This window comes from Protomyctophum parallelum (genome assembly GCF_964188405.1).
Source record: "Protomyctophum parallelum genome assembly, chromosome: 12".
Classification (NCBI taxonomy): Eukaryota; Metazoa; Chordata; class Actinopteri; order Myctophiformes; family Myctophidae; genus Protomyctophum; species Protomyctophum parallelum.
The window spans coordinates 34882308-34908903 of record NC_139712.1 but is presented as its reverse complement, the minus strand read 5'-3'; the positions used below and the strand labels follow the sequence as shown (position 1 = coordinate 34908903).

The 26596-nt window shown below is 44.2% G+C and overlaps 1 protein-coding gene across 1 annotated transcript in view; it reads right to left on the bottom strand.

The window, feature by feature from the left end:
* The window catches only part of LOC310868009 (cadherin-7-like), a gene marked incomplete at its 5' end in the record, with an annotated part of 188143 nt that overhangs the window by 37315 nt on the left and 124232 nt on the right, over window positions 1-26596 (bottom strand). Inside the window, one exon of the mRNA XM_083778211.1 lies at window positions 25315-25436. Coding sequence (XP_083634337.1) covers window positions 25315-25436 — 122 coding nt within the window. The remainder of the gene's footprint in view (window positions 1-25314; window positions 25437-26596) is intronic.

Genomic DNA, 26596 nt, shown 5'->3' with positions numbered 1-26596 from the left:
ATAAAGCACACCCTCTACGGTGTAATATCGCTTTATATAACCACATCAGCCCTATATGTTTCGGCCATTTAAAAATAGCTGATCTACAAGCTTGACGCATTGTGAGCTTGTAGATCGGCTATTTTCAAAAGATTTGTATACATTTTAAAACTTGAAATGGGACATTCTGCACAATGAGTAGGCCTATACTTTCTACATTACTTTTAAAGTACATGTTGATGCCAATACTTTTGTACTTTTGTACAGTTCTACATTGCAGTATTGATACTTTTACTCAAGTACAAAATGAGAGTATGTCACAACGTGCAGCGGAGAGTATGCAGCCTTCGCTCAGGCTTTCTCTGTTTGAACGTCGGTCCCTCTTCAACCTCTGGCGCGATTACCATCGGAAAACATCGCTTTACTCTAAAAACGCGCCGCAAGATTGTCGAAACAAATTGCTGTTGCCCCAAAATACCAAATGACCTTTGTGTCGTGCATGATATGATATCGCCGCCGCCGCGTGTATATGCTCTCCGTTCTCGCGTGTGTGTACTACACGCTAACACTTTTTATACCGGGAGATAAAAGTGTGTCCTTTTATGATAGGCTTTCCGTTGATGAAAGTGCAAGTGTTTCCATTTGGTTGAGATAGTAGAGTAAAATATTCATGAGTTTTCACTCAAGCTGCCAGTGTTAATAATTGGCAGTTCCCAGCGTTTTGCCACCTACAGCACGCCTCCCCCCACTGTACCTGACAGCTTGTAAGCAGCAACATTTAATCACGGCCGACAACTGATAAACCATGTCCCCCGTTATGCTGATGGAGCGGCTGCGGCGTCATTTCATTTATTTATTTTAGCTTTTATTTTATTTATCTTTTCCGCATCTTGATCCTAGATGCAGGGTTGCGTCGAGCGATCGCGCGACGTGTGATCTTTTTTTTTTTTCTTCTCCTAAGTGCTTTTAGGAATCTCTTGGATGGTGGGCATGGGTTCATGCCAGGGCTGTGTGTGTGTTTGTTTAATTCATGTTGCTTTACAAAGGACTCTGACGAGAAGCTTGATCTGAGTTTGTTAAGGACGTCGCCGGCACCGCAGTAACAGACACTTTGATGGCGATCGTTTTTGCAGGCCATATGGCACGCCGACGTGTGGATCTGCTTCCGTTTGTACACACCGTCTTGAGCGTATTCGGGTGATTCTCTTTGTGTCTGCATCAAGTGTTGATCTGAAATATATTAGTTTTAGTCTAGTTTTAGTTGACAAAGAATATCATGGGATTTTTAGGCGACTGAATCTACAGTTGATCTCGTCGACATAACATGTATTTAGGCGGACCTTAACCGTGACAACGCGTATAGTAGCCCGATGCGTTGTGCACTCGTAGAAGTTGGTAACCAAGTGGACCCTTATAGATCTTTAACTCTCGAGAGTCGAGAGTGTAAAATAAAACAAAAATGGACCCAAATGAAACCAAATCCTTTTGGTTCCATTTGGTTTCATTTTACCAAGAGTTAAATTAGTGTTAAACAAGTAGACAAGAAGTCTACTCAATTAGAGAACGTAGAAGAATTGTTATTTCGGTCAACGTTCGCCTGTTATCTCTCCTACTGTGGTACCACTTCAATATAGCATGGAATTGTGGACAAAATCTTATCCAACTACAACAAAATATTCTTTCGTTTTGGGTCTGAGAGGCTAAATGTCATCAAATGGTGGCTTAATAGAGCTATAGATATGGAACAGGTTGAGAACCACTGCTCTAATACACACACCCAGCCACCACAAAGAGCAGTGGATTATATTTGAAAGGATTTGACTGAGGGCCATTGTGCAGCCTCCAGCCTTTCACCTGAGGAGAAAAACAAAAAAAAATCCAAAATGAGTTAGTAGCACAGGCATACTCTTCACATACTAGAGCATGTCTGAAATAAATGTCAGAGCTAGGTGTAATCTAGAAGTTAACCTTTTCAGGCCTGTTTTCTCAACTCTGCAAGACAATTACTCTAGAAGCCATGGGGCCTGATTCTTCAACGCGCTTCCGCTTATATATTGACGTGACGCTAGCGGAAAGGCATTTACGTGGATTTCCCACATTAATTTGGAATTCATGAAAATGGCCGTGAACTTGACGCTGACTTTGGTTGGTCGGAAATTCCGCTAAATCCTACGGGACCTCTTTAGGTGGCGGAGAAATTTGCGGAAGCATACACTTGCGTATAGATTTATTCAGAAGGCTTTAGTCTTCATGCTGAATCAATAAATTGTTCCCAAATCTCAGATAAAATATGTAGGCATGTGTCCCCAACATATTGGTCGATCAGCACATAAAAAAACGATATATATATATATATATATAAAAGCCGAGTGCACTTGTATGCCTAAATGCATATGCATTCTAGGCAAGTTAGCCTATAGAGTCCCATACAGAAACTGCCCCGCAAGCACGACACCTTTTTATTTATTTATTAGGATATTTATATCATGCGCGATTGGGGCAGCTCACTCGGCAGCCTTCTACTCGAAGTGCAACGGTTGTGAGCTTGTAGATCGGATCTCGCGGACTCGCGCTGCATGTTAAAAAACAAATTCACAGTTATAATAAGAACATAGGCTCGTATATGCATTCTGCACTGTACGAATCCAACATAGTTTAGTGTAGACAGTAATGCCTGCAGTAGGCGGCAGCAGGCCTAATGAAATTGTTTTGTTACGGAGATCCTTGAGTCAGTTGACTGTCGGTGTGTGTGTGTGTGTGTGTGTGTGTGTGTGTGTGTGTGGTGTGTGTGTGTGTGTGTGTGTGTGTGTGTGTGGCGGAGGGCAGACAGCAGCGTGCTGCCGATCCGATTCACATTGGAAAATGAATAGGGCTAATTAGCCCTATATACAAAATAGAAGACCAATATTAGCCTAATGAATGCAGCGTTTGAAAGTCGGCCAGTCATATCAGTTTTAAACCAGCTCACCTCCACTCGTGAACATGACGGACACACAGACAGAATTTATAATAATGTATATTGATATTGATCACATGGATGCCACACACAGAATAGTTTAACTCACTGGATAAACTCACTGGATTATAATTTCTTCAGTCAAGAGGATCCCAGGCCTACGAGGTAGGCCTATAATATATTTACTTATGAATGTATGGGCTACTGTTCTTTATCGCGCAACAGTGTCGAGGGCCCATGCAGCCCCCCTCCCTCTCTCGTCTCTCTCTCTCTCTCGCTCTCTCTGAAAAGACGACTTTTGCATTGACATATCCGATATTTTAAATATCGGATATGTTTTACCTCTGCAAAGGTGTGAGTGAGCACCCGCCTTGGTCCCGAACTTAATTAAATAAATTATAATTATATTGCTTCAGCGGAGCACGCACCGTTGTAAGCTTGGATATAGCAGTGACCGCGGCTGTGATCTCAGACAAACTGCTGTCTGCTGAGTCATGCTTGAAGCCTTTTATGGTCGATATGGGCGTGGATCTATGCAGATGAGGTTGTCGGTTGCTTTTCCGATCACTTTGCACCCGCTGCTTTCAGTATGACATACACCTGCAATACGCCTGTGCACCTGTGTTACACACTACTCTCTGAATAACACGTCATCTCAACGCAGCTTGATCGGACGGATAAATACGATATCTGTTTCCGCCACAGTGTAACGGTGGTGTATTTAATTTTTAATGAATTAGGACCCATATCTCCAAAACTGGTGAGTCAAACTGAACAACCAATGTGTCAATTTGAAGCTATGATTTCCTGCTTTCATATGACTATGTGGCCGAGATCTAGTATGATCTAGATTCTCGGGGAGAGATGCCGAGGAGATAAGGCTGGTTTACTTATCTTCTTGAGCCGCAGGATTGGCAGAGTTAGGTGTGGTGTCTAAGTCTACTGCTGTTGCTATAATGATATCTTCCAGTTAGGTCCTGCGGTAGGCATATATTTATAGTTTCGGGACGTCGATAGTGATGTCACTCCTGACGTCCTGGTTGTGATGTCAGAGAGGCACTACGTTCCTTCGTAACACTCCCCCTTAGTGAGGCCGTGGGCTTCACTATTCGTTCTCTCTGATCATTGTGGCTGTGTCCGGTAGCTCTGGGAGCTGGATTAGCCGGGCCACGGGCCGCGTGCATGTCCGGCTCCCCAGCTGCACTGTGGCCGTTCTTACCCGGCCGTCTTCGCCTGGTGTTACCTCTGTTACCTTGCCCATCTGCCAGTACGCTCTCGGGAGCTGCGGATCCATCACCAGGACGTGGGCCCCTTTGGTGAGGTTCTCTCTCTCCGCTAGCCATTTCTGACGCGGCTGTAGGTCGGGCAGGTAGAAGCGAGTAAATCGGCGCCAGAATTGGTCGGCTAGGATTTGGGAGTGTCGCCACCTCCGGCGGCTGAGCTGTTTCGCGGCTCCGGGCATGAGGATCGTCCGCTCCGATCCGTCATCCAGGAGGGCATAGGTGGTGTGCGTCTTGGTCCCGTTGCTGAGGGTGACCCGAACCACTTTGAGCATGACCCCTCCACCCGGGCTCCTTACAGCTCGTGAGAGGGAGAGGTTCGTGGCAGGTGTGTGCCTGGCGTCGTCATTGACTTCGTGGAAGATCGTAAGGTGACTGCCGGGGCACACTCTGCAGGGCACGGAATGAGAGGTGAGGTTGCAGTCCTTGTCCAGGTGGCTCCTGCCGCACTTGTAGCAACCTTTGTTCGTCTTCAGCCAGTTTTCCTTCTGCGCCTTGGTCATCTTCCGGAGGGCCGGGCATACGTCGGTGTGGTGCCGGTCTGTGTCGCAGACCGGACAGTACCTGCTATTGTCTTTGGCCGTGCTGAGGTGAGTCATGGTCGCGGTCGCAGGTTTGTCGGGCGCTCGCGGCTGGCCGCGGTCCCTCCCCCTGCCACCACGGTCCCCCCTCCCCCATCCACCGCGATGGTCGTCCCTCCCCCTGTCATGTCGCTGAGGCGACTGGCCATGATCGCGGGGTGGCTGGTGCTGTTGTGGTGGGGGGTTAGAAGGGCGCGGGTGTCGGTACCCGTTGTCGGGTCCTTGATCGTTGGCGGGATGGGCGGGGGGTGGAGGGACACGTCGCCACAAGAGTGCGGACTCCCGCAGAACCAGGCAGAGGTCGGCGATGATGACGGGCCGCTCCCCATAGGGGCCGACTATCTCGGTCGCCTTTCGGTCCCATGCAGTCTGTATCCTACTTGGCAGACCGTAGATGAGTTGGGAGGCGAAGGGGTGTGACTCGATGCTGTTGTCTCGGCGTAGGTCGCGGAGTCTGCTGTCTATTTCGCCGAGGATGCTGGCCATGTGGTTAAGTTCGTCGGCGGTCGTGGGCTTTGGGAGGTCGTTCACACTTTTGATGAGGACGTTGACTCTGTCCGGGCCGTCGTAGCGTTGAGCGAGCTTCTTCATGGCGTCCTCAAACGGTGCGCGCGAACTAGAGTCGTCGAGCTCGTCCTGGATGCACCTACGGGCCTCGCCCGTGGTGTACTGCAGTAGGTATTGGCATTGATCGTCATCGGAGAGCCGACCGAATTGTCTGCGGAAGGTTCGTGCGAAGCGTTGGTAGTACCTGGGGTTGCTGCCGTCGAATTTCGTTAGGCAGACGGTCTCTTGGTGGGCCGGGTGCCCGCCGAAAGCATCGGTTGATAGGCTGGGCCGGCTTTGGTGTGACCAAGCGCTCGTGCGGTCCTGGGCGCGGCCGTTGTAGCGGTCGTGGGCGTCCTCGGGACGGGGAACGGGGCTATTGGCGGGGCTATTGGCATACTCGCCCCTGCGATGTGCTGCGGAGGGCTGTGGCATGCTGTAATCTGCCGGTTGCTCGCCGGCATGGGGTTCGAGTTCCGGGAGCGGGGCTGGGGCCTGTCTGATGCCGTCCGGAGGCTGAGCCCGAGCGCCTGTGTTTGCGAGAACGGTCATGGTGGCGAGGGCCTCTGCAAAGAGCTTGTCCTGGTCTGCTTGGCGCTTGTCCTGGTCTGCCTGGCGTTTGGCGCTGCCAGCCAGGACCGCCATTAAGTCGGCGTGGCGCTTGTCTTGAGCTTCCTGGCGCCTGTCTTGGGCTTCAGCCAGGGCCGTCATGAATTCGGCGTGGCGTTCATCTTGGGCTGCCATTCGTTCGGTAGCCTCCCTGAGGGTACGTAGGGCATTTTCTCCCTCACTCATGGTTGAAATTTCCCGGTGGGTGGGTGGGTGGGACTGTATAATAGACGTCTGGTCGTCTCCTTAGGTTTTCGCTGAAGGTGAGGGGTCAGGTCGAAATTCTGATGTTTCGGTGTTTCGGCCTGGCTTCTCTGAGCCGGCGTTTTAAAGGACCACTAATGTGGCCGAGATCTAGTATGATCTAGATTCTCGGGGAGAGATGCCGAGGAGATAAGGCTGGTTTACTTATCTTCTTGAGCCGCAGGATTGGCAGAGTTAGGTGTGGTGTCTAAGTCTACTGCTGTTGCTATAATGATATCTTCCAGTTAGGTCCTGCGGTAGGCATATATTTATAGTTTCGGGACGTCGATAGTGATGTCACTCCTGACGTCCTGGTTGTGATGTCAGAGAGGCACTACGTTCCTTCGTAACAACTACATTTAAAAAAAAAACTCTCCAATGACTTACTAGCTGTTTGTCAAGGTGGGCCTCCGAGTTGATTTTGTCTACTAAAAACGATGACGAATAATGTTCGTCACCTATAAAAATAATTATCCCCACTGATGAAAACGAAATAAAAAAACTAAGCTATGCTGACTAAAACTAAGACTGAATATATTGACAATTTCTCAACAAATAAAAACTAGACTAAAATGTCAGGGAGGGGACTAGCGGAGAAGAGATCCAGGAGAACTTAAAGACAAGTGATTTTATGTTTGGTTGCGCTCGGGTGTTGCACTTTGAAAATAGCCGATCTATACACAGCAAGCCAAATAACTTCATGATAACGTTATGATGAAGTCCTCCAGAGACATTCAGGACTATAGGCCAGTTCACAGCCCATATGGGGATGATCTTTACGTCATTTCATTGACGTCTTCACCAGTTTAAATAATATATCTTATTCTGGGCCAGATCTGACTAGTTATGATATGACTTAAGTTGATCTGGCCTCGATCAGTCTCTCTCTGGTTCATCCAGGGACGTCCGTCTTAGTGGGTAAAATTTATGTTGGTTGAAATCAGGTGATATTCTGGGCCAGATGTGACTAGTCTTGCTTTGACTTGATCTGGCCCCAATGGAGACGTCACTAATTCGTCCAGGTCCTGACCGTGCTTGCTGGGTAGACTTACAAGCTCACACCGTGTCGTGCTGTAACAGCGCGTTGGGAGCTTGTGGATCGGATTTTCAACATGCAGAAAAGTGTCCAATCAGGCATTGAGGCACCATCAACAAGGCCTGCCAAAATCCATTTTGATTAAAACATTAAACATTTCAGATGACTAAAATATGACTTAAAAAAGACGACTAGAACTAAATCAAAATGTGTCCAAATCAACGCTGGATTAGACTGCACATCCACTGCTCCTCTAAACAGAGGCTTATGACAACACCTTGAAAACTGTCGCCAGGGGCCTGAAACACTCACCTGACACTGAAGCCTGTGTAGCTTCTTATAAATGTCCTTCCATTTGATCCTGGGAAATCCATACTGAATATTGATGTTTTGCGGTGATACCTCTGAATATGATAGCTGGTGCACAGGGATCACACTTTTCCTTAAGCGATCAGATTCCAGGACATTTTATGCAGCCCACACCTATATATCGATGTCCAAGTCATTATCATACTGCAATTCCTACTTGATGACACCTCATATCACTTTTATTTAACCCATTGAGACCAGTTCTACAAAATGTCCTCCAGATCCTGGAAGACATTTTGTTTCTGAAAAACCCCATTGTTGTAATATACAACATGCTGTGTACTTGTACAATGTAGTTGTACGTAACTATACAATGTACTTATATGTATTGTGTACTGCCTGAACTGTGACATACTTTATATAGTCAGCTCCTGGAGTAGAGCAAGCAGCAAGGTCAAGCGTGCTGCGGCAGTGATTGTGATGTCTAGTCAGTGACGTCATTAGGACATGAGGATCCAAGCTATATATGTGCTGTATTAAAGGTATATTCAGTGATTTCACTTAATTCAAATATCACTTATTTTTTTGTTTTGTTGTGATAATCCTCCCTACTATAGAGTGTGCTGGCCATATAAGGAGTTCCTCCCTGTCCCCAGTTATCCCCAGGACTCTATCCTGATTGGACGAAAGGCTGGGTCCCACAGCCAAAAACGAAACCTACGGTTTTTTGAGTGAAATCACTGAATATACCTTTAATGTAATAAACTTGGTGAGCGTCTTAGCGTGATACTGTCTGGTGTCATGTTATTGTTCTCCCGGGCTGGCCCGTCTGTCTGTCTGCCGCCGAACCAAGGAAATATTCAACCGGGTCGTCACACACCAACCTCAGCCTACACACACAAGACCGGTCTGTCAGAACCAGACGAGGGTCCGGTACTTAGTATTGAATCATAACACCCATGTTGATCTATGTCAGTGCTGCTCAAACAATTTCATGTCAAGGAGGATCCACATAATTATCTCTATTAATTTTGGCTGCGGACCCCCCATCTGAAAATATGTTGTTCCAAGGACCCCCCAAAAAGCAAAGGTATGAGTTGAAAACGTTTGCTGTGAAAGATTGAATATTCAAAGATTTGCACACGTTTTCACGATTAAAATAAATAAATAGATGAGCTTGTAGATCTGCTATTTTTCAACAGCTAATAATAATAATATGGTTAAAGTGGTTAAAAGCTACAGTAAGGGAGAGAGATCATTAAAGAAAGACAAAGTCTCTACATATTTACACATATCATACCATATATCTAGATTTGACAAAGCTGTTAAAATAATATACATTATTTCCCCTGGTAGCAAACATGGTGCTGTTGACGTTCCATCGTTTCTGACTGGTTGTTGCTAGGTTACAGCCTTACAGGTAAGTATAAGGTAAGGTGTAGTGATTGATTGAGTTAGATGATGAAACATAAGAAAGTACAAAATGATGGTTAAAAAGAAAGAAGAAAATAAAGGGTATATATTTTTTGTCCTGAGCGGAAATTACTTTTCTTCTGAGACTACCAGCAAACTACAGTACGAGACATTAATTATTGGGCAGGTCCGAATTGCGCAGCCACCTGTAAGTGCTATAAGAGATTTCTGCCCGACAGCAACAATATACTTTTATAAATTGCTGTGATACTGTTTTTAAAGGTTTTATGACATTCATTTTCATTTATTTTTATTTTTTATTTTAGGTTTTATGACCTCAATTACACCCAGAAAACCTGAACTTTGAACATTCAGTGGATTTTCTGTGGTCTGAAGTTTTCTTTGGGGTTTTTTGGGCCTTTTGAGCTACAATGAAAACAGGCAAGACAGTGAAACAGTGACATCTGCTGGCAAATCCCATTGACATATATGGGATTTGCAGTAAGTGATGTCACTTACTGCCGGCAAATCAGAGCACCTGTTTGAGCCAGAAAACCCCAGATCACAGAAAATCTACTGAATGTTAAAAGTTCATGTTTTTTGGGTGCAATTGAGATTAGAAAACCTAAAAAAAACAAGAACAATCCAAAACCTTTTTTTTAATGTCACAATCCCTTTAAACAAAAGTTATAAAATACACCTGAAGAAGGCTTGATGCCGAAACCTGCCTGTGTATGCCCGACCCCCGTGCCATATTCAAATTATTACTACAAATTAGAAAGTAGCAGAAGGACTTTGGAGTGCTGGCTAATATTCTTTGTTTTTGTGAGTCTCCTTGAGGCTTCAAGCGCAAATTTCTGCTTGAAAGGAGTCAGCATGCTCTTGTTTGTTTCTACTATATGTAAATAGATGGTGGCAGGGCCATTCTGATTGTCAGTCAGTAGTATACCTCACACATTGAATCTGTCTGTGTGTCATCCCAAGTGTTTATACTTTGGTTAAAGCAGCACTATGTAACTTTTAAACTGAAACTTTTTTTGCCGTTCCTTCTGACTGCATTGAGTCTCAGCAAAAGTTCGAAGAAACAAGTGGCCAGGACCACGAAAACAAGTCACAAAACTTGTCTTGGATATTTATGAAAAGGTTTCAACACCAATCCTTTTAACAACATATTAATCTGAGGGTCCTTCACATGAACCACTGGTCAAGTCAACATCTCCCCTGCAAGTGACTTATATAAAAACAAGCCCAAGTTGTAATAACCAGACATGGCAACAAAAGACGGCAGTGCGACACAAACGGATACTTCTAATTATTGCCAACAAGAACTCACACTACACTACACGATTCCCTGAGAACAGCAAAGCAGAGCAGCTGGACAGAAGGTATGGCTGGTTTCCTTGATTAATCTTGAAGTGAGCCAGGAGTCCCTGACGTGAAATCTACTGCACTTGCTTCCAAGCAATCTAATGGACGTCTGCTGTGAACTGGCCGTGTGTTAATGTGTGAAATGATTGTTAGACAGCCTATCACACAGAGCAAACTGCCGCTGCCATGTTCAAAGTTCACACGTGTGTATGTGGCTGCTCCGCCCACAAAGGTTGCCGTATTTAGAAAAAGATTATAATGAGGGGACGGTGCGTGGGTGCGTGCAATAATTATATGTAACAGTATCAGTGTTTATTTCATTGGCACTGTAACAGAGGGCATGGGTTACTCAAAATTACACACTGGTTGAGGCGGCCAATATGGACTTAATTCCGATCAAAGAATTAGGCTCCGGAGAAGGGATATCTTGAGCAGATTTATTGTGCTGCAATGGTGGGATAATGTGTGTGTGTGTAGTATGTGGTATATGAATATCAAAATGAAATAACCACAGCAGGATGATGCAATCACCAAACAACAGATTATATGCACAGTACCGTATATCGAAAGGCCATCAAACACTGGTACACAATTATTAAACCCAAACTATCCAAATCTTGCTGCATGGTAAACCTGAACAATACGAATTGTCTGCACAGTATAGGCAAAGGATAAGGAAAACAACACTCATGTGGTATATAACTATTCGGGACAAAAACGGTCCAAATATTGATAAACACATAAATAAATCAAATACTGTAACACAGAGTAACATAAACAGCATACAAACGGACTACAGGCAGTAGGGAGCTAAACAAACCAAACAAACTCTCAAAAACATAATATACAAAGTCACAGATATTATTATTTAACTACTAAAGTAACACTTATGACCCAAACATAGTACTTACTTCAATTAAAGAACGCACAAGAGGATACACTTGGAGAAAACAAATACATTACACAGCTCTCATTAGATCGGACTGACTGACCATGCTGATGCCAAACACTAAACTGCCTAATTTGACTGCCTGTGAAAAATTACCAGCCAATACCAGGTCAGGCCACTAGGCGGCACTGACAGGCTTTCTGACAGGCACGTTTGACTGTCAAGGGTTCTGCCTCCAGGAAGAAACCCAATACAAAGGGAAGACATCATTGCACATAAACACCACACCAGGGCAGTGGCGTGCACAGACATTTAGAGGGGCAGGTGCTCAAGTGAAAAAAGGGCACCTTGTGCAGTGCGTGGAACAGGCCGGCCGGCGGCCGCCTTATAATAGTGTGATATTTATAGATTTTGGGGCATAAATAATATATTTGAAGCTTTTTTTATCGAGAATTGATTAATGTCACCATGGTCCACATACTGTACACTTTTTCAAGAGGGCACATTGCTGTCCAGAGGGCAAGGGCAGGTGGTGCTCTAGCACCCCCTAGTGTCTATCTGTGTACGCCACTGCACCAGGGTGTCTAATGAAGTAGTCACCTCATAGACACAAAAACTAAAAAAATACAAACATTTTAGCACTCCATCTTCAATCATGCTTTATTGATTAAAATGACTGTATAATTCAAGCTGTGTTTGATAGTGTGTGGGTGCGTGTTAATTTGATTTGATTTTGGTAAAATAAATAGAAATACAAGTTATCACAATGTGTCACTCATTGGTATATGAGACACTCAACTCACGGCCTAAGAAGAAATGCATTCGGGTGTTTTTTTTTTCTCCAAATGTATTTGCCATAATGAATACAGTTTGAATTATAGGCTTTTTATTCCAACATATATCTCTTTTAGAGTCATTAAATGTTAATTCACGGACAAACACAAAAAGTTTGAATATGGAGATTGGCGTTTTCTGCAGCGACAGCAACAATATAAAAGAACTCCGAAGGGTGCGACATCGTCGCTGTGGGGTTTTGAGTGCAGGTGTCAGTAATTTTTTCCTGTTGTTTTGGCTGTTGATTTCACAGAGGCGCCGCAGAGGGAACGAGCGACTATTGCGAGAACCGCTGGCCTCTACCGCTGTCACAATGAACACAACCCCTGGTGACAGCTGTCATAGCTATCGTGCTAACGACAGAGTGCCACCCATTTAGCACCGCGGTTATTTATAGCCTCGGTTCCACTTTCAATTATGGGTGCAATCTTATTGCATGGGTCGTCCGCTGATGTAAATCAAAGCAGTCATTTGCAAACTTTTACACGGCAAGCAAATCGATATGTATTTGGCTGCGGAACATTATTATTATTATTTTATTATTATTCAATATTTTAACGCTCATATTTTAACCATCTCATAAACCATAAATTACCACCCACTTCCAGCTTTTCTTTCGTATGTACTTACCCAATATGATATAGAATATTTATCTCCTCTACGGTTGCACTCCTGCGACCGCTGATAATAACGGAGCATTCCGCTGTTCATTTGCAAAAAATAAATAAAAAAACGTGTCAGTGAAGCTATATAGCTATATATGAAAACGTTTAATCTGCAACACATAGGCTACAATAGGCCTATAGATGTAGTGGGGGTCTCTGATTCTCAGCTAAAGGGTCCTTAATTGAATGGACCTAAAAAGCGTTGATAAGACCCCTGGCCTAAAGCTGTCACGGTACGTTCGCGAAAAGACGCAAAGATACACAGCGTATTTGTCTCTTTGTATCTGTGTTGCTCATGCAGTCATTGGCATCATCAAGCATGTCGGAGGAAGCAGAGATCCATCCACCTGCGTCACTAAAGTGCCAATAACCAGTGGTGGAAAAGTACTCAATTGTTTTACTTAAGTAAAAGTGTCAATACTGCAATGTAGAAATACTACCGTTAAAAGTACTAAGTAAATAAAAGTTCTGAATTCAAACGTATTGGAAGTACAAACATATTGGCATAAAAATGTACTTAAGTACCAAAAGTAGAAAGTACCCGTTATGCAGAATGACTCATTTAAAGTTTTCAAATGTATAAAAAAATAAACTAGAAGTAAACTGGAGGAGGGAGTGAGCTCTCGTCTCCAGTCTCCACTGCAGATGGATGTTGTTATATCCTTTTTTAAAGTCTATGCACACACAGCCGCTGTGGTGTGACTTGACATGTGTCATGTCAGGATGCAACACCTCTAATGAATGGAAACACACTGTAGAGACGGAGACAACAGTGTGATATCACGTAGACCCACGAGAGGCACCTTAAATGCCTCTCGTTAAACCGCGCGCACACACACACACACACACACACACACACACACACACACACACACACACACACACACACACACACACACACACACACACACACACACACACACTTGAAATATGTATTTATTAGCCATGTACAGTACCAATATATCATGAATCGATTGAAATCAATTAAAACTGGTGACTAATAATCATTTGAATCATGATGCAGAGGGGACGTAAAAGGGGAAGAAAATACAAGATCTATGTAAGATAATTGATATAAAAATATGTTGTTTTCAGTCATTTGGATAAGAGAAAAACACAAGAAAATACTGGATTTGTGTAAGAGCATTATGATAAAATATTTTTCGGTCATTTGTCTGGTAAATAACTTAAAAAGTCGTGAGCAATCGTATTGTGAACCTAGTGTCGTGATTTGCCACAAAATGTGAAAAGTCGCACCCTATATCTGTAACCCCGAAATATATTACATATTGTGTTATTATGTTTACTGCTGCTCTTCTTGGCCAGGTCTCTCTCTCTCTCTGTATTAATAATTTAATTAAGTTTTCATTCAGTTTCATTCTCAATGGGACTAACCTTCAGCGACCACAACAGAGATGGATGAGGACAGCAGTGTAAAACGCCAGTCAAACCAGAGCCCCAATAGAGGGAGTCGGGGTCGGGTCGGGGGTGGTGATGGAGAGAGGCAGAGTGGCAGATTGGGGGCAGCAATATGCCAGCGATAAGTCCAGCCATGGATGTAATGGTTACACCAAAAGTGATTGTATGGAGCGTGACCCCTCAGGGGCTCGCACGCCCCTCCCTCTCCACCCTATCATAATAACAATTAATAACGTGGTCACGAGACAGATGATCCGTAACATAACGAGGGCCCGTCTCTGGAGAGCCAGCGCCACCAAGATGCCCTTAATTATATAGGCCTTGAAAATATGTCAGGTTATTGCTCCCTGATAATCTACTCCGCACTATTGAGCCCTGACCGGCAAGGGTGCTTATTTATCACAACACAAACCATGGCGCGTGTGTGTGTGTGTGTGTGTCTACAAGCTTAACGCAAATATCTTCTATTTTCTGTAGTTTGGGTCAGAGATAATTGTCTCATTTCCCCACTGATCTACAAGCTCGCAGCACACCGTATTGTGTGGCAGTGCGGTGCATTGTGAACTTGTAGATCTGTTATTTTCACTTGATCGTTGGCCTATTCTCTTACATTTTATCCAACAACAGCGCTACTGACCGAATGTTATAGTCTATTCTCTTGCATTTTATCCAACAACAGCGCTACTGACCGAATGTTATAGTCTATTCTCTTGCATTTTATCCAACAACAGCGCTACCGACCGAATGTTAGACTATTATTATGACGTGCCCAGAATAGGGACGCACACTATAACTCATTGGGAAGAGGAGACTGAGAGAAGAACAGATGCAGTTAAACACAACTTGTGTTTTTGTTCACTGCCGAGGGTGGACACGCACACATGCATGCACGCACGCACGCAGGCACGCACGCAGGCACGCAGGCACTCGCGCGCGCCCGCACGCACACACAATTACATAGGGTCAGTTTAATTAGGGAAGTGGAGGCTTGTACGGTGTGACAGGTTACAAGTCTGCCGTCTATACCTGGTCTGACTGCTAACCGACAACTGTCAGCTAGTTGTAATTCAAATGGTGTTTTCACGTTCAAAATGTCAACCATGGGGGCGGGGGTGAATTTAATTCTGACATTTCCATTTTGGCTCCTTCACTGCTTAGTTAGTTCCTTCTAAGCAGTGCAAATTTCGTCCACTAAGACTGTGACGAATTTTTTTCCTGGACTACCTTTTTTTCACTGACAAAAACTAGTGGAGAAGATGCAGAACTATACGACAGGTCATTTTATGTTTGGTTGCGTGCAGCGTGCGGCTGTCGCACTACGGAAATAGACAAGCTCATGGCTCACAACTTCCAGATGACTAAAATATGACTAAAACGTATTCAAAAGATTATATGACTATATATACTGTATACTATGATCCAGCATCCAGAACCCTGGTTTCTATTGTGGTCTTAAACAGAAATCTACGGGACATATTATTGGGAATAGAAAAAGAGAAATCCACAGCATGAAGCCAGTAGTGTTAGCGTTCTATTCTCATGCTAACAAATTTAACAGACAACCAGAAGATCATGTACAGCATTAACAAAAACAAAGCACACATTAATGCTCCAAATGGTCAAAAACCACATTCAAGTATCTGACAATGTTTATACATTGTCAGATACTTGAATGTGGTTTTTGTCACCATAGCAACTTTGATGAGGCAGTGTTTTAAAATAGTCCGAAAACGTCAAATGTGAAAATCCCAAATGTAATGACCTCAATCACAGCTCAGGCCGTTTTTCGTGCAAAACAACTGCTTGCAATGGATTCAGAATAATAAAAATAACCTAGTTTGACACGTCACATGCAACTTAAAGCAGAATTAAATGTTGTAAATGTTACCTCCATAGTATATACTATATAGGTTGAAAAATAGTACCCCAACGTTCAGCAGCTGCCACAGATCACCTTTAAATCTTTGTGAGATTAGAAACATATTGGTGAAGAAATGTATTGCTAAGGAATTTATTCCCAGATCCTCCTCAAAACGAGATTACGAGATTTGATTAAAGAGCATTAATCCAGCTTTAAAAAAATATATGTTTAAATGTTTTACTCACGTGGTAGAAACATTATTAAATGGGACAAAGTATGATGTTTGGGAGCTTATAAAACATGAAACCGGGGGTCCCTACACTAGGGTAATGGTAATGTGTTAATGTCGCCTGACTAAAAGGTTTTTCAGACATTGTTTGGTTTCTGCATGACAACAGAGATTGCAAAGCAATAAAGAAATTACAATGACAAACTGCTCTACTCTATAGCTTCTGTCACCAAGACAGCTCCTGACTTTACCACAGGATACAGCTTCCAGCTACACCAGTGGTTTTCAACCAGTGGTCCTGGAACCACCAGTGGTCCTTGGGGGGGATTCCAAGTAGTCCCCCAGCTGAATGATGGAGAGTTGGTAACCAAATGGACCCGTAGATCTTTAACTCTTGAAAGTGTGGAACTTACGGGTCCATTTGGCTCTCAAGAGTTACATTATTGTTAAACATCTGCATTAGTTAGTTTACAAGAACTTCAAGTCTACACAAATTAGAGAATGTAAAATAATTATTTTGATCAACGTAATGCCTGTTATCTCTCAGTTGGTACTATATCAATAGTCCTACAGCCTATAGCTGGAATTGTGGACAAAATGTTATCCAACGATAACAACATATTCTACGTTTTGGGTTCAGAGAGGCAACATTTCATCAAATGGTGGTCCGTGGCTCAAATGTTGAATAAATAATGGACCTTGACATGAAAAGAGTTGAAAACCACTGAGCTACACTTATAAGGGAGCCTGGGCGGCTCTAGCATTGACTCAAGCAATCTGTCTGTCTGTCTGTTTGGGCTGAGTAATTACAGATCTGCTCTAGCCATAACTTTTCCTGCTGATGATGCTGTCATGAGCCACGGCTGTTGCTATGGCCAGCAGTGACACAAGAATGGAGGCTGATTGTAAGTGATGCCTCTGTTGTACATCCTATCATTACCTCTCTGGGCCTAATCTACCCCACTGACGGAACGGAAAACAAACACATAATCTGTTAGATGTCACATTCAGGTCATATGCTAATTTATGTTAAGTTGGTGGTACTGGTTCTATTGTCACTATCAGGCAGACACCTTCTATCAACATAATATCTCATCTTTTATCGTTTTTTTTCGCCCCCCAGAATCAGAATCAGAAGTGCAAAACAGGACAAGACAGTGCAAAAACAACATAGTGCAATGAATAGTGAATAAATATAAAGTGGGGGTGGAGGAAGGATAGAGGGGGGTCGGGGGGGGGGGACGACGACACACCAGCAGCATTGAGGAGCCGGATAGCCGTGGGGAAAAAGCTGTTTGAATGTCGGGCCTTCACAGTCTTTAAGGATCGCAACATCCTGCCTGAGGGAAGCGGGGCAAAACGACTGTGGCCTGGGTGTGTGGGGTCAGCCATGATCTTCCTGGCCGTCCTCGAAGCCCTACTCCTAAACAGGTCCTCAAGGGGGGGCAAAGGGCAGCCAATCACCCTCTCTGCTGATCGTATGACCCGCTGCAGCTTGGCCCTGTCCTTGGCCGCTGCAGTTGGGAACCAAACAGTGATGGCGAGGGTGATGATGGACTCTATGATGGCAGTATAGAAGTTAACCCATTGTGTGCTGGGGTATTCTGTGAGGCTGAGCTTGGTGATGCTACGGACTTTACATTGAAGGAAAAAAAGATTTCGGGGCCCACAGCAAAATGTTCTCTTATAGCGAGAATCACACCGCATACATCAAAAGAAAGCCTAACTTGTCCACTTCAAAAAAAAATTCTAACACCTGCTTTTGCCTGAACTCGCTTGAACAAACAGCAGAGATATGGAAGGTTGAAGTTGACAGACATTGACAGACAGATATAAAAATGAACACAAATAATATCATATACATACTACACACTGAATGAAAGCCCTGAATGTCTACTTTTAGGAGGAAAACAATACACATTGATCCCATGTACAGTTTGTCAGTAACTATTGAATGCAGCTTGCGCCCACCAGAGAGAACTTTAGAGAAGGCATGGACCTGAACAACTAAATATTCACAAAATAAGGCCTATAGCGACATGTACATACTATATACCGTATGAAACAGAAGACTCTCTGCTTTCATAAGAAAAAAATGAATACTGTAATAATAATAAAAATCACACCCCTGTGAAGTGAGCAGTGCAACGGAGTCTGGGATCAATGTGTATTGTTTTCCTCCTAAAAGTAGACATTCAGGGCTTTCATTCAGTGTGTAGTATGTATATGATATTAATTAATTTATGTTTATTTTTATATCTGCCTGTCAATGTCTGTGACTTTAAACCTTTATAACTCGCTATGATGATAACTTCATGATGATTACGATGATTATGCGCGCCTCGCCTAATCTATCTCACATATCTGCTCATTGTCTCAATCGCAGTAACAGGGGGGGCAACAAAAGTCTTGATCTGTGTAGGCTACATTCCACCGATCGTTTCAGAACCATAGTATAACGATGAGACGCGTTACTGGATCGGTGAGGTTAGTGGTTGACATGTCTGGACATGTCCTGGCAATGAAGCACTGAAGAACGTAGGAGCGATCAGCGATGGAAAAGAGCTTCATCGACGGTATCGAGAGAGATGCTAAGCCCGGCTGTGATAGACAAAATGACAACTTGATGCCTTCCGCAGAACACAACGGTTTAGGATGAGGACATGGGATGAGGACCGGGTCGATGACGTCCCAGGCGCCTTCATTGCGGTCTTATCACTGCAATTATAATGAATAAAAAGGTTACAATCACACAACCGATAGTGATGGCTGGCGAAGACGCTATGGTGATCTCCAACGAAAGACATGTAACGCGGCCACTTGATCATGGCGGTCCCTCGATAATGTGATTCGTTTCGTGCATCTGTCCATGACTCCATGTGTGTTGCAAACGTTATGCAATGCCGATCGTTGCAGATTATTCTTATTCGCCATGGGGTTTTATGGCATACGGGCTGCGGGCAAATCGATGCTTACGGCTGCGTTCTATCTTTTTCCGAGAATGAGAGAGGTGCAAGTCGATTCTATTGCTTACTTAGGCACTGGGGCTGGGCACTGCGTTCCGAGACGGAGAGATAGACAGACCCCCCCACAACAATCCTCCTCCTCGGGAGAAACCATGTAGAAACAGGAGGGGAGGGGGAATCGAGTGTTACTTTCTATTCACACACACTAGATCATGGGAACGTCCATTTTAGATCCTCTGACATCTGCACGTAATGGAAGCGGCCTGCCCGGCATAGACCGCCGCCTCTTTTCAGGAGGGGGGGGGCTTTTTTTTCCCGGATCACAGAACGGATCTTCAAAGAGGCAATCGGAGTCACTTTATATGTTGTCCGGGCGCATAGAAAGATTCAATAAAAAAGCTATAAATGCGTATAGATACGTCATCAGCACATGGTGATCGGTAAACAAATGACGTATAGATACTGGTTCAGCAGACTTTGTGTTTTAACCAGCAAGGTCCTTGGGAGGTGGAATTTCCCCAGCTGTCTCTTCTGGGCCTTTTTTGTGTGGGTGTCGATGTTGGGCCCCCACTTCAGGTCCCGAGAGACTGATAATGCCGTCTTTTACACTTCACCGTATGAAAGTAAATGGTAAATAGTGTATTTATATAGCGCCTTTATCCAAGGCGCTTTACATAGATTGTGCATTGCATTCACCCACACATTCACACACCGATGGCAGCAGAAACCATGAAAGGCACCAACCAGCACAATTAGGGGTTCAGTGTCTTACTTACTAGAAACGCATCACTTCGTGCCAAATTTCGAGTACTTTTGTGTGATGCTGTAGTGTGATCATGCAAGCAGGGAGTTAATTGACATGGAACAAAAAATACGGAGATAAGAGGTCTCGTTTGAACAAAAAATGTTCGTCAACTACGTTTTCTCTGAACAGAGTGGAGTTGGAGTGTGCCAAGGTTGGCCTTAGGTTAATATGCAAAGAAAACCGAGGTTATCACATCTCACCGGAACATCCACCTCTCACAACAACAGGAGGCACTGTGCTGAAGTCAAGGACTTCAAGTAGTAATGGAACAAGATCTGGAAGTGAGGGAAGTACTTGCAATGAAGGCCCCGGAATGGCATGACCAGTGTATGGAACTCAAATCTCCCCCGACAAATCAAACGCAGCTTCTTCTACGCAACGGACCGTAGAGTCTGTTCTCCTATACGGCAGTGAATGCTGGACCCTGAGAGCCAACCCTGCAGAAGTCTCTAGATGGGTGCTACAACAGAATGCTGTGTGCAGTACTTAACATCAGCAAGAGTGTACATGTTACTGACAAAACTGTATGAGGGAATGCCACGGGTGAGCCAGAAAATAGCAGCCAGGAGAATGAGACTAGCAGGACAATGCCAAAGACACCAATAACTGCCAGCCAGGAAAATTGGTGCTGTGGGAACCAACACACGGGCACTGGTCACGATGACATCCCACACTAACATACGTGGTTGTACTCAAGAATGACGCAAGAGCACAAAGCACCAACGAACTGGCCAGATGTATGGAGAACCGGGATGACTGGAAGCAACGATGGAGGGCTCGTCTGAGGACGCCCTAGAGAGAGACTGGCGAAAACTAAATGAAAACAAACTAAGCTATATGATGACAAAAACTAACAATTTCATCAACAAATAAAAACTAGACTAAAATGTTAGTGAGAGACTAGTGGACAAGAGATCAAGTGTAAGTCATTTTTCACTTGCATGCTAAAAATAGCCGATCTACAAGCTCACAACGCGTCACAGGCAGCGTGACGCATTGTAAGCTTGTAGCTATTTTCAGCAAGTGTAAAATCAGCCATTACAACGGCATCAAGGCCCGCCAAAAGACATTTTAGTTGACAAAATCAGCTGTAGTTAGTCGACTAAAATCCTATTATATTTAGTCGACTAAAACTTGACTAAAACTAAGACATTCCAGGTGACTAAAATGTGACTAAAACTAAATTAAAACCATTCAAAAGACTATGACTAAAACTAAAATCTAAATTTGCTGTCAAAAACAACACTTGTGACCAGCTATAGGCACCACAGTTCAAATGGTGCAGAGATCTTTTCTCCATCTGCAGAAACCTTTTTCAGGGCCAGAAACGGAACCCAGAATAGCCTGCATGCCCTCTGGCAGTATACTACGCCTTGAGCACTGATGCTTTCACTGACACGCTGTAGTAGTGTGTGTACTGCACACACACACACACACACACACACACACACACACACACACACACACACACACACACACACACACTCTGAAACTTATATAGCCTATATACTACTGTTACGAGTAGAAGTCCGGAATTCTATTTATTTGAGTGAATTATAGTACAAAGGTTTTCTTATCAAAATGTACATAAAGCACCACAAAAGTAAAAGTACTCCTTTCGCAAGTTTTTAAACGTATATGAAATGTACACGAATCATTTGAAATCTGATAATCTACAAGCTCACAATGTGTTGCGCCGTGACTGTGTATACAGAACCGTTATAGTTAATGTATGTTTTGTAATAATAATTCAAACCTACATAGTAACTACTAACTATAAAGTCTTCAAATAATTGTAAGTGAGTAAAACATAGGCTACAATGTTTGCTTTTGAGATGGAGTGGAGTGGAAGTAAAAGTACAAAGTACAAATGGTTGATTTTACAATATAAATTGGGCTCTCAGAGATAGAAATGTCATTAAATGGTCCATAGCCCATATCAGGGGTGACGATGGTTGAAAATCACTGCTAGAGCTTCTCTTCTCTTACATGGGGGTCCCTGGCATAGCTTTTCAAAAGGGGGGTCCACAGGCTAATTAGTGCCATTTTGGGGGTCCTTCGACGTGAAAAGGTTTGGGAAACAAATATGATAAAAAGGCATATATCAAAGTACGCCGCACATATCTGGTGAGTCAACCAAGAAAGAGTTATCGTCGAGGCCCCTGCAAACCTCACGGAGAAAAGAAAATAGCCACGTGGGGGTCATGCCTAATGCACAGAGGAGGAAAATGCATGTATGAAATATACAATCTCATTTGGCAAATTGAATCATTTGCTATTCCTGCAACACCTTTCCCACGAGTGTCGCTGACAAACAACTCGGAAACACGAGTGCAAATAACTATTTAAAAGAGCCTAATGGCCATTTCCAATACCATGCATCATTGTGATCAATCGTACTTATTCGGCTCCTGCACGCCCTGCTTTACCCTTCACCTCTGATTGTGTTTTCCAAATGCCAACAGCAGACGGATCGCTGCCAAGGACTCACAAGTCATTTAGCGACAATGAGGCCAAATGCTAAGACGCTGGTGGGAAAAAATGCAGTGCACAGTCGCACACACACCCCCACGGCCACTGTCGTCAGATTTGGGGAGAGAAATAATCAACCAGGTCTATGAAAACAAGCTGAAAAGATGCAACTATATAGGCTAGCCAATCTACAAGCTCACAATGGGGATTCTGTGGACGAATACATTTGGGGTCCTTGCCATGAAAATGCTTAAGAACCACTTAAAGCAAAAAAATTAAGTCCATAGACTTGGCTGGCACATGAAGTCACAAGTGAAAGCCAGACGTTGGAGGAGCTAGCGCCCCTCGAAAAGTTTTCAAAGTCAGCCTTGGCAGTGTGGGCCTTTTAAATTAGTTAACATAGCTTTCCCCTGAATACACGCACGCGCACACACGCACGCACGCACGCACGCACGCACGCACGCACGCACGCACGCACGCACGCACGCACGCACGCACGCACGCACGCACGCACGCACGCACGCACGCACGCACACACACACACACACACACACACACACACACACACACACACACACACACACACACACACACACACACACACACACACACACACACACACAAACCTCAGAGCAAATTAAATCCGTCTATCTCTCTAGTCGCGATTGCAACAAACGCACTTGCGATGGAATTTCTGCACGAGTGCCCGCCGTGATTGTCTTAATTACACTCAGGGCTCCTCGAAATGAAGAATCAAACCGAGGCAGACAAACCCACTACGCCCCGGCGTGAAATATCACATTAGTGTGCGTGATATTATTGTGGGAGTATAATATGACCACAGGCAGAGTCAAGCAGTCATTAATTTTGCGGGCGTTACGTTGACAGTATGGGGAATGTGAGTACAGTCTCTAATGAACGATGGCACGTGGCGATACCTTCTATTTAATCTGGAGGAATGGTGACTCATGCTAATTGGAACTATCTCTAAAGCTGTGGATAAGATCCACGGCATTGTTTGAACGCACAAGAAAATTCATTTTTAATGGCTTCGCAAAGACAGCAGGCTTGCCTTTGTAAATGAGACGTTGACAGAGCATAGAAAGAGGCATACAAAGGCTAGGACTACGGCACTCAAATGTTGTGTCATATTGCATAATGATGTGTGTACAATGTGTTGGTCGGCGCAAGCAGTGAAGCAAGCAGTGAAGCCTATATATATATATAATCACAGTGTTGCTGGCGGGCAGAAACTTTTGGTGTTTTTTGCGTAAATTAACACATTGACTCCCATGGGAATCCATAATAAACATCGGGTGCCCTGCTGTGTTTTTCACTAACCTTTGAAGAAGCACCCGTCCATTATCGTCGTTCCGTTTCATGAAAATCCCACACTGTGTATTGCCTCGGTACATGAGTATTGTCTTATTTAACGAAGCAACATGGCAGGCATGGTGGATGAAAATCCACCTTAAAATGTTGCGATGGTTTTTTATAGCTGTTCGAAAATCATCCACCACTCCGACAACAACAACAACAACCCACGAGGAACAGGGAAGCATGGGCAAACACCACCAACTTGGTACCGACAACGTGGTACAAGCTCAGGAACCCCTGAACAGAGTGGAGCTGGAGTGTGCCAAAGTTGGCCTTAGGCTAAATGCCAAGAAAACTGAGGTTATCACCTACAACATCTCACCGGAACATCCACCTCTCACAACAACAGGAGGCACGGTGCTGAAGGAAGTCAAGGACTTCAAGTATCTGGGCTCATGGGTCAACTCAACCAAGCAAGATCTGAAAGTGAGGAAGGCACTTGCATGGAGGGCCATGAATGGCATGACCAGTGTTTGGAACTCCAATCTCCCCCGACAAATCAAACTCAGCTTCTTCTACGCAACAGTGGAGTCTGTTCTCCTATACGGCAGTGAATGCTGGACCCTGAAGCCAACCCTGCAGAAGTCCCTTGACGGGTGCTACACCAGAATGCTGCGTGCAGTACTTAACATCAGCATGACTGTACATGTCACAAACAAGTCTCTGTATGAGGGATTACCAAGGGTGAGCCAGAAAATAGCAGCCAGGAGAATGAGACTAGCAGGACACTAACAAAGGCATCAAGAACTGCCAGCCAGCAAACTGGTGCTCTGGGAACCAACACACGGGCATCGATCAAGAGGACGCCCCACGCTAACATACGTGGATGTACTCAAGAGCGATGCAGGAGTGCAAAGTACCAACGAACTGGCCGGATGTATGGAGAATCGGGATGACTGGAAACGACGATGGAGGGCTCGTCTGAGGACGACCTAGAGAGAGACCATTATCACTGGTATCATCATAATACCTCTCAAACACCACCAACTGACCATTACTTATCACTGGTGTCAGTGGACTTGTCCACTGCTGGGGAAATGCATTTTGCATTTTGTATTCCCACAAAGCTGTTTGGACAAAATCACCATCCAGTAATGCAGTACTTCTGGTTGCTGTGGAATCCGAGAGTGGGATTTGCTTTATTTTAGCTGTCATTTCCTCATTTTCTAAACATGTTGTAAAAAAATATCGATAGATATTTTAATAATCGATATCGATTATGTATCGCAGGAGGACGTATCGATATATATCGCAATATCGATATTTCAGCACACCCCTACCATACATGTGACAGGCATGATGTGACAGCGTCACCAGACTTGAATTTCCACATGATGTTTTTTTTTATGGCCGTGGCTAGCGATTCAGCTAGGCTACTACAGTACTCTGCTTTTCCAAATGCTAATACAAAGGTCAAAGGTTAATTCATGGAAACAAAGCTATAGTTAAGTACAGTAATTTGCCTTTGATATCTTACCTGTCCTGCCATGGCATTTTCACAGACCAACGTCTCATACTCGATAGCAAAGACTGGGGCGTTATCGTTTATGTCCAGCACTGTGATGAGAGTGATTCCTTTTCCAATCTGGGTTGGGTCCTCTGAAAGACAGAGAAGACAGAAAGGTGAATTATAAATATACTTTGAGAGATACATATACAAATGTATAGTATATAGTAGAGTAGAGCATATAAACTATATGCAGCATAGTGGTACAGTTGCACATGCTATTTATCTTTTTTTTTTAGAGAGAGAGAGAGAGAGAGAGAGAGAGAGAGAGAGAGAGAGATTAATTTCCATGTCCTGCCAGCCAGGCCAGCCAGACCTTTTTCAGCAAACTTTGGTATTCACTCAGCCTTTAAAAAGGCCGGGTGTGTGTGTGTGTGTGTGAGGGTGTGTGTGTGTGTGTGTGTGTGTGTGTGTGTGTTTTTTACGCACGCGGGCCAATTTATGGAATATTGATCTCCCCTCATGTGTTTTTAATTAATCACAAAGGTCGAGCAAAATGAGGCAACTAATCCAAAAGTGCTGCTCTAATGAAAGAGCCGATGTGCCCATGCAGCTCGGCCTGACATCCACCTGGCCGCTCCGACGGGCATATCGGGCCAAGAGTGATCAGCCCAGCTAATTACACTCCGCCGCGGAAAACAAATGCGAGTGCCGTTTTCCACCACTGAGCGTAGCGAGGATTTATGCCTCCCCTCGCCTCCACGTCCGCCTGCCTGTCTGCCACGCACCAGCGGCTTAACGGCCGTGTCTGAGGGCGCTACTAGTAGGACGGTGATTCGGGCTGGCGTTGACACCGTGCTGACTACAGAGTGACGCTACAGATGATGACATTCGGGGGAGCGGCGGATGATTTGACGGTGATAAAAAGGACGCGTATCGCCTTGGGGTGTCTGTGTGTGTCTGTGTGTCTGTGTGGGGGTTGGGGCTGTATAACTGCTGTCGGTGGCTTTGTGGTGACTGACGGCGGCTCGAGTCATTCCCTCATGCTACCAAGACTCTTTCTGTCAGTGGGGGAAAGTAACTAAGTATAGGCCTACATCAAGTCCATTTCTTTATGCAATCAAGTTATCTGTAAATAATATGTATATTGCTTTCAAATCATTTTTTAAAATGCTTTGTTGTACACAGGTTGAGGCCTCGTATACCTCTCTTTGTTGCATTTTCCTTTTTTATTTTCTACGTATTTTCCCTTTTGTATGGTTTGTATTGTAAGTATTCCAAAAGGTTTAGTCATTTAAATGACGTCCCCTCA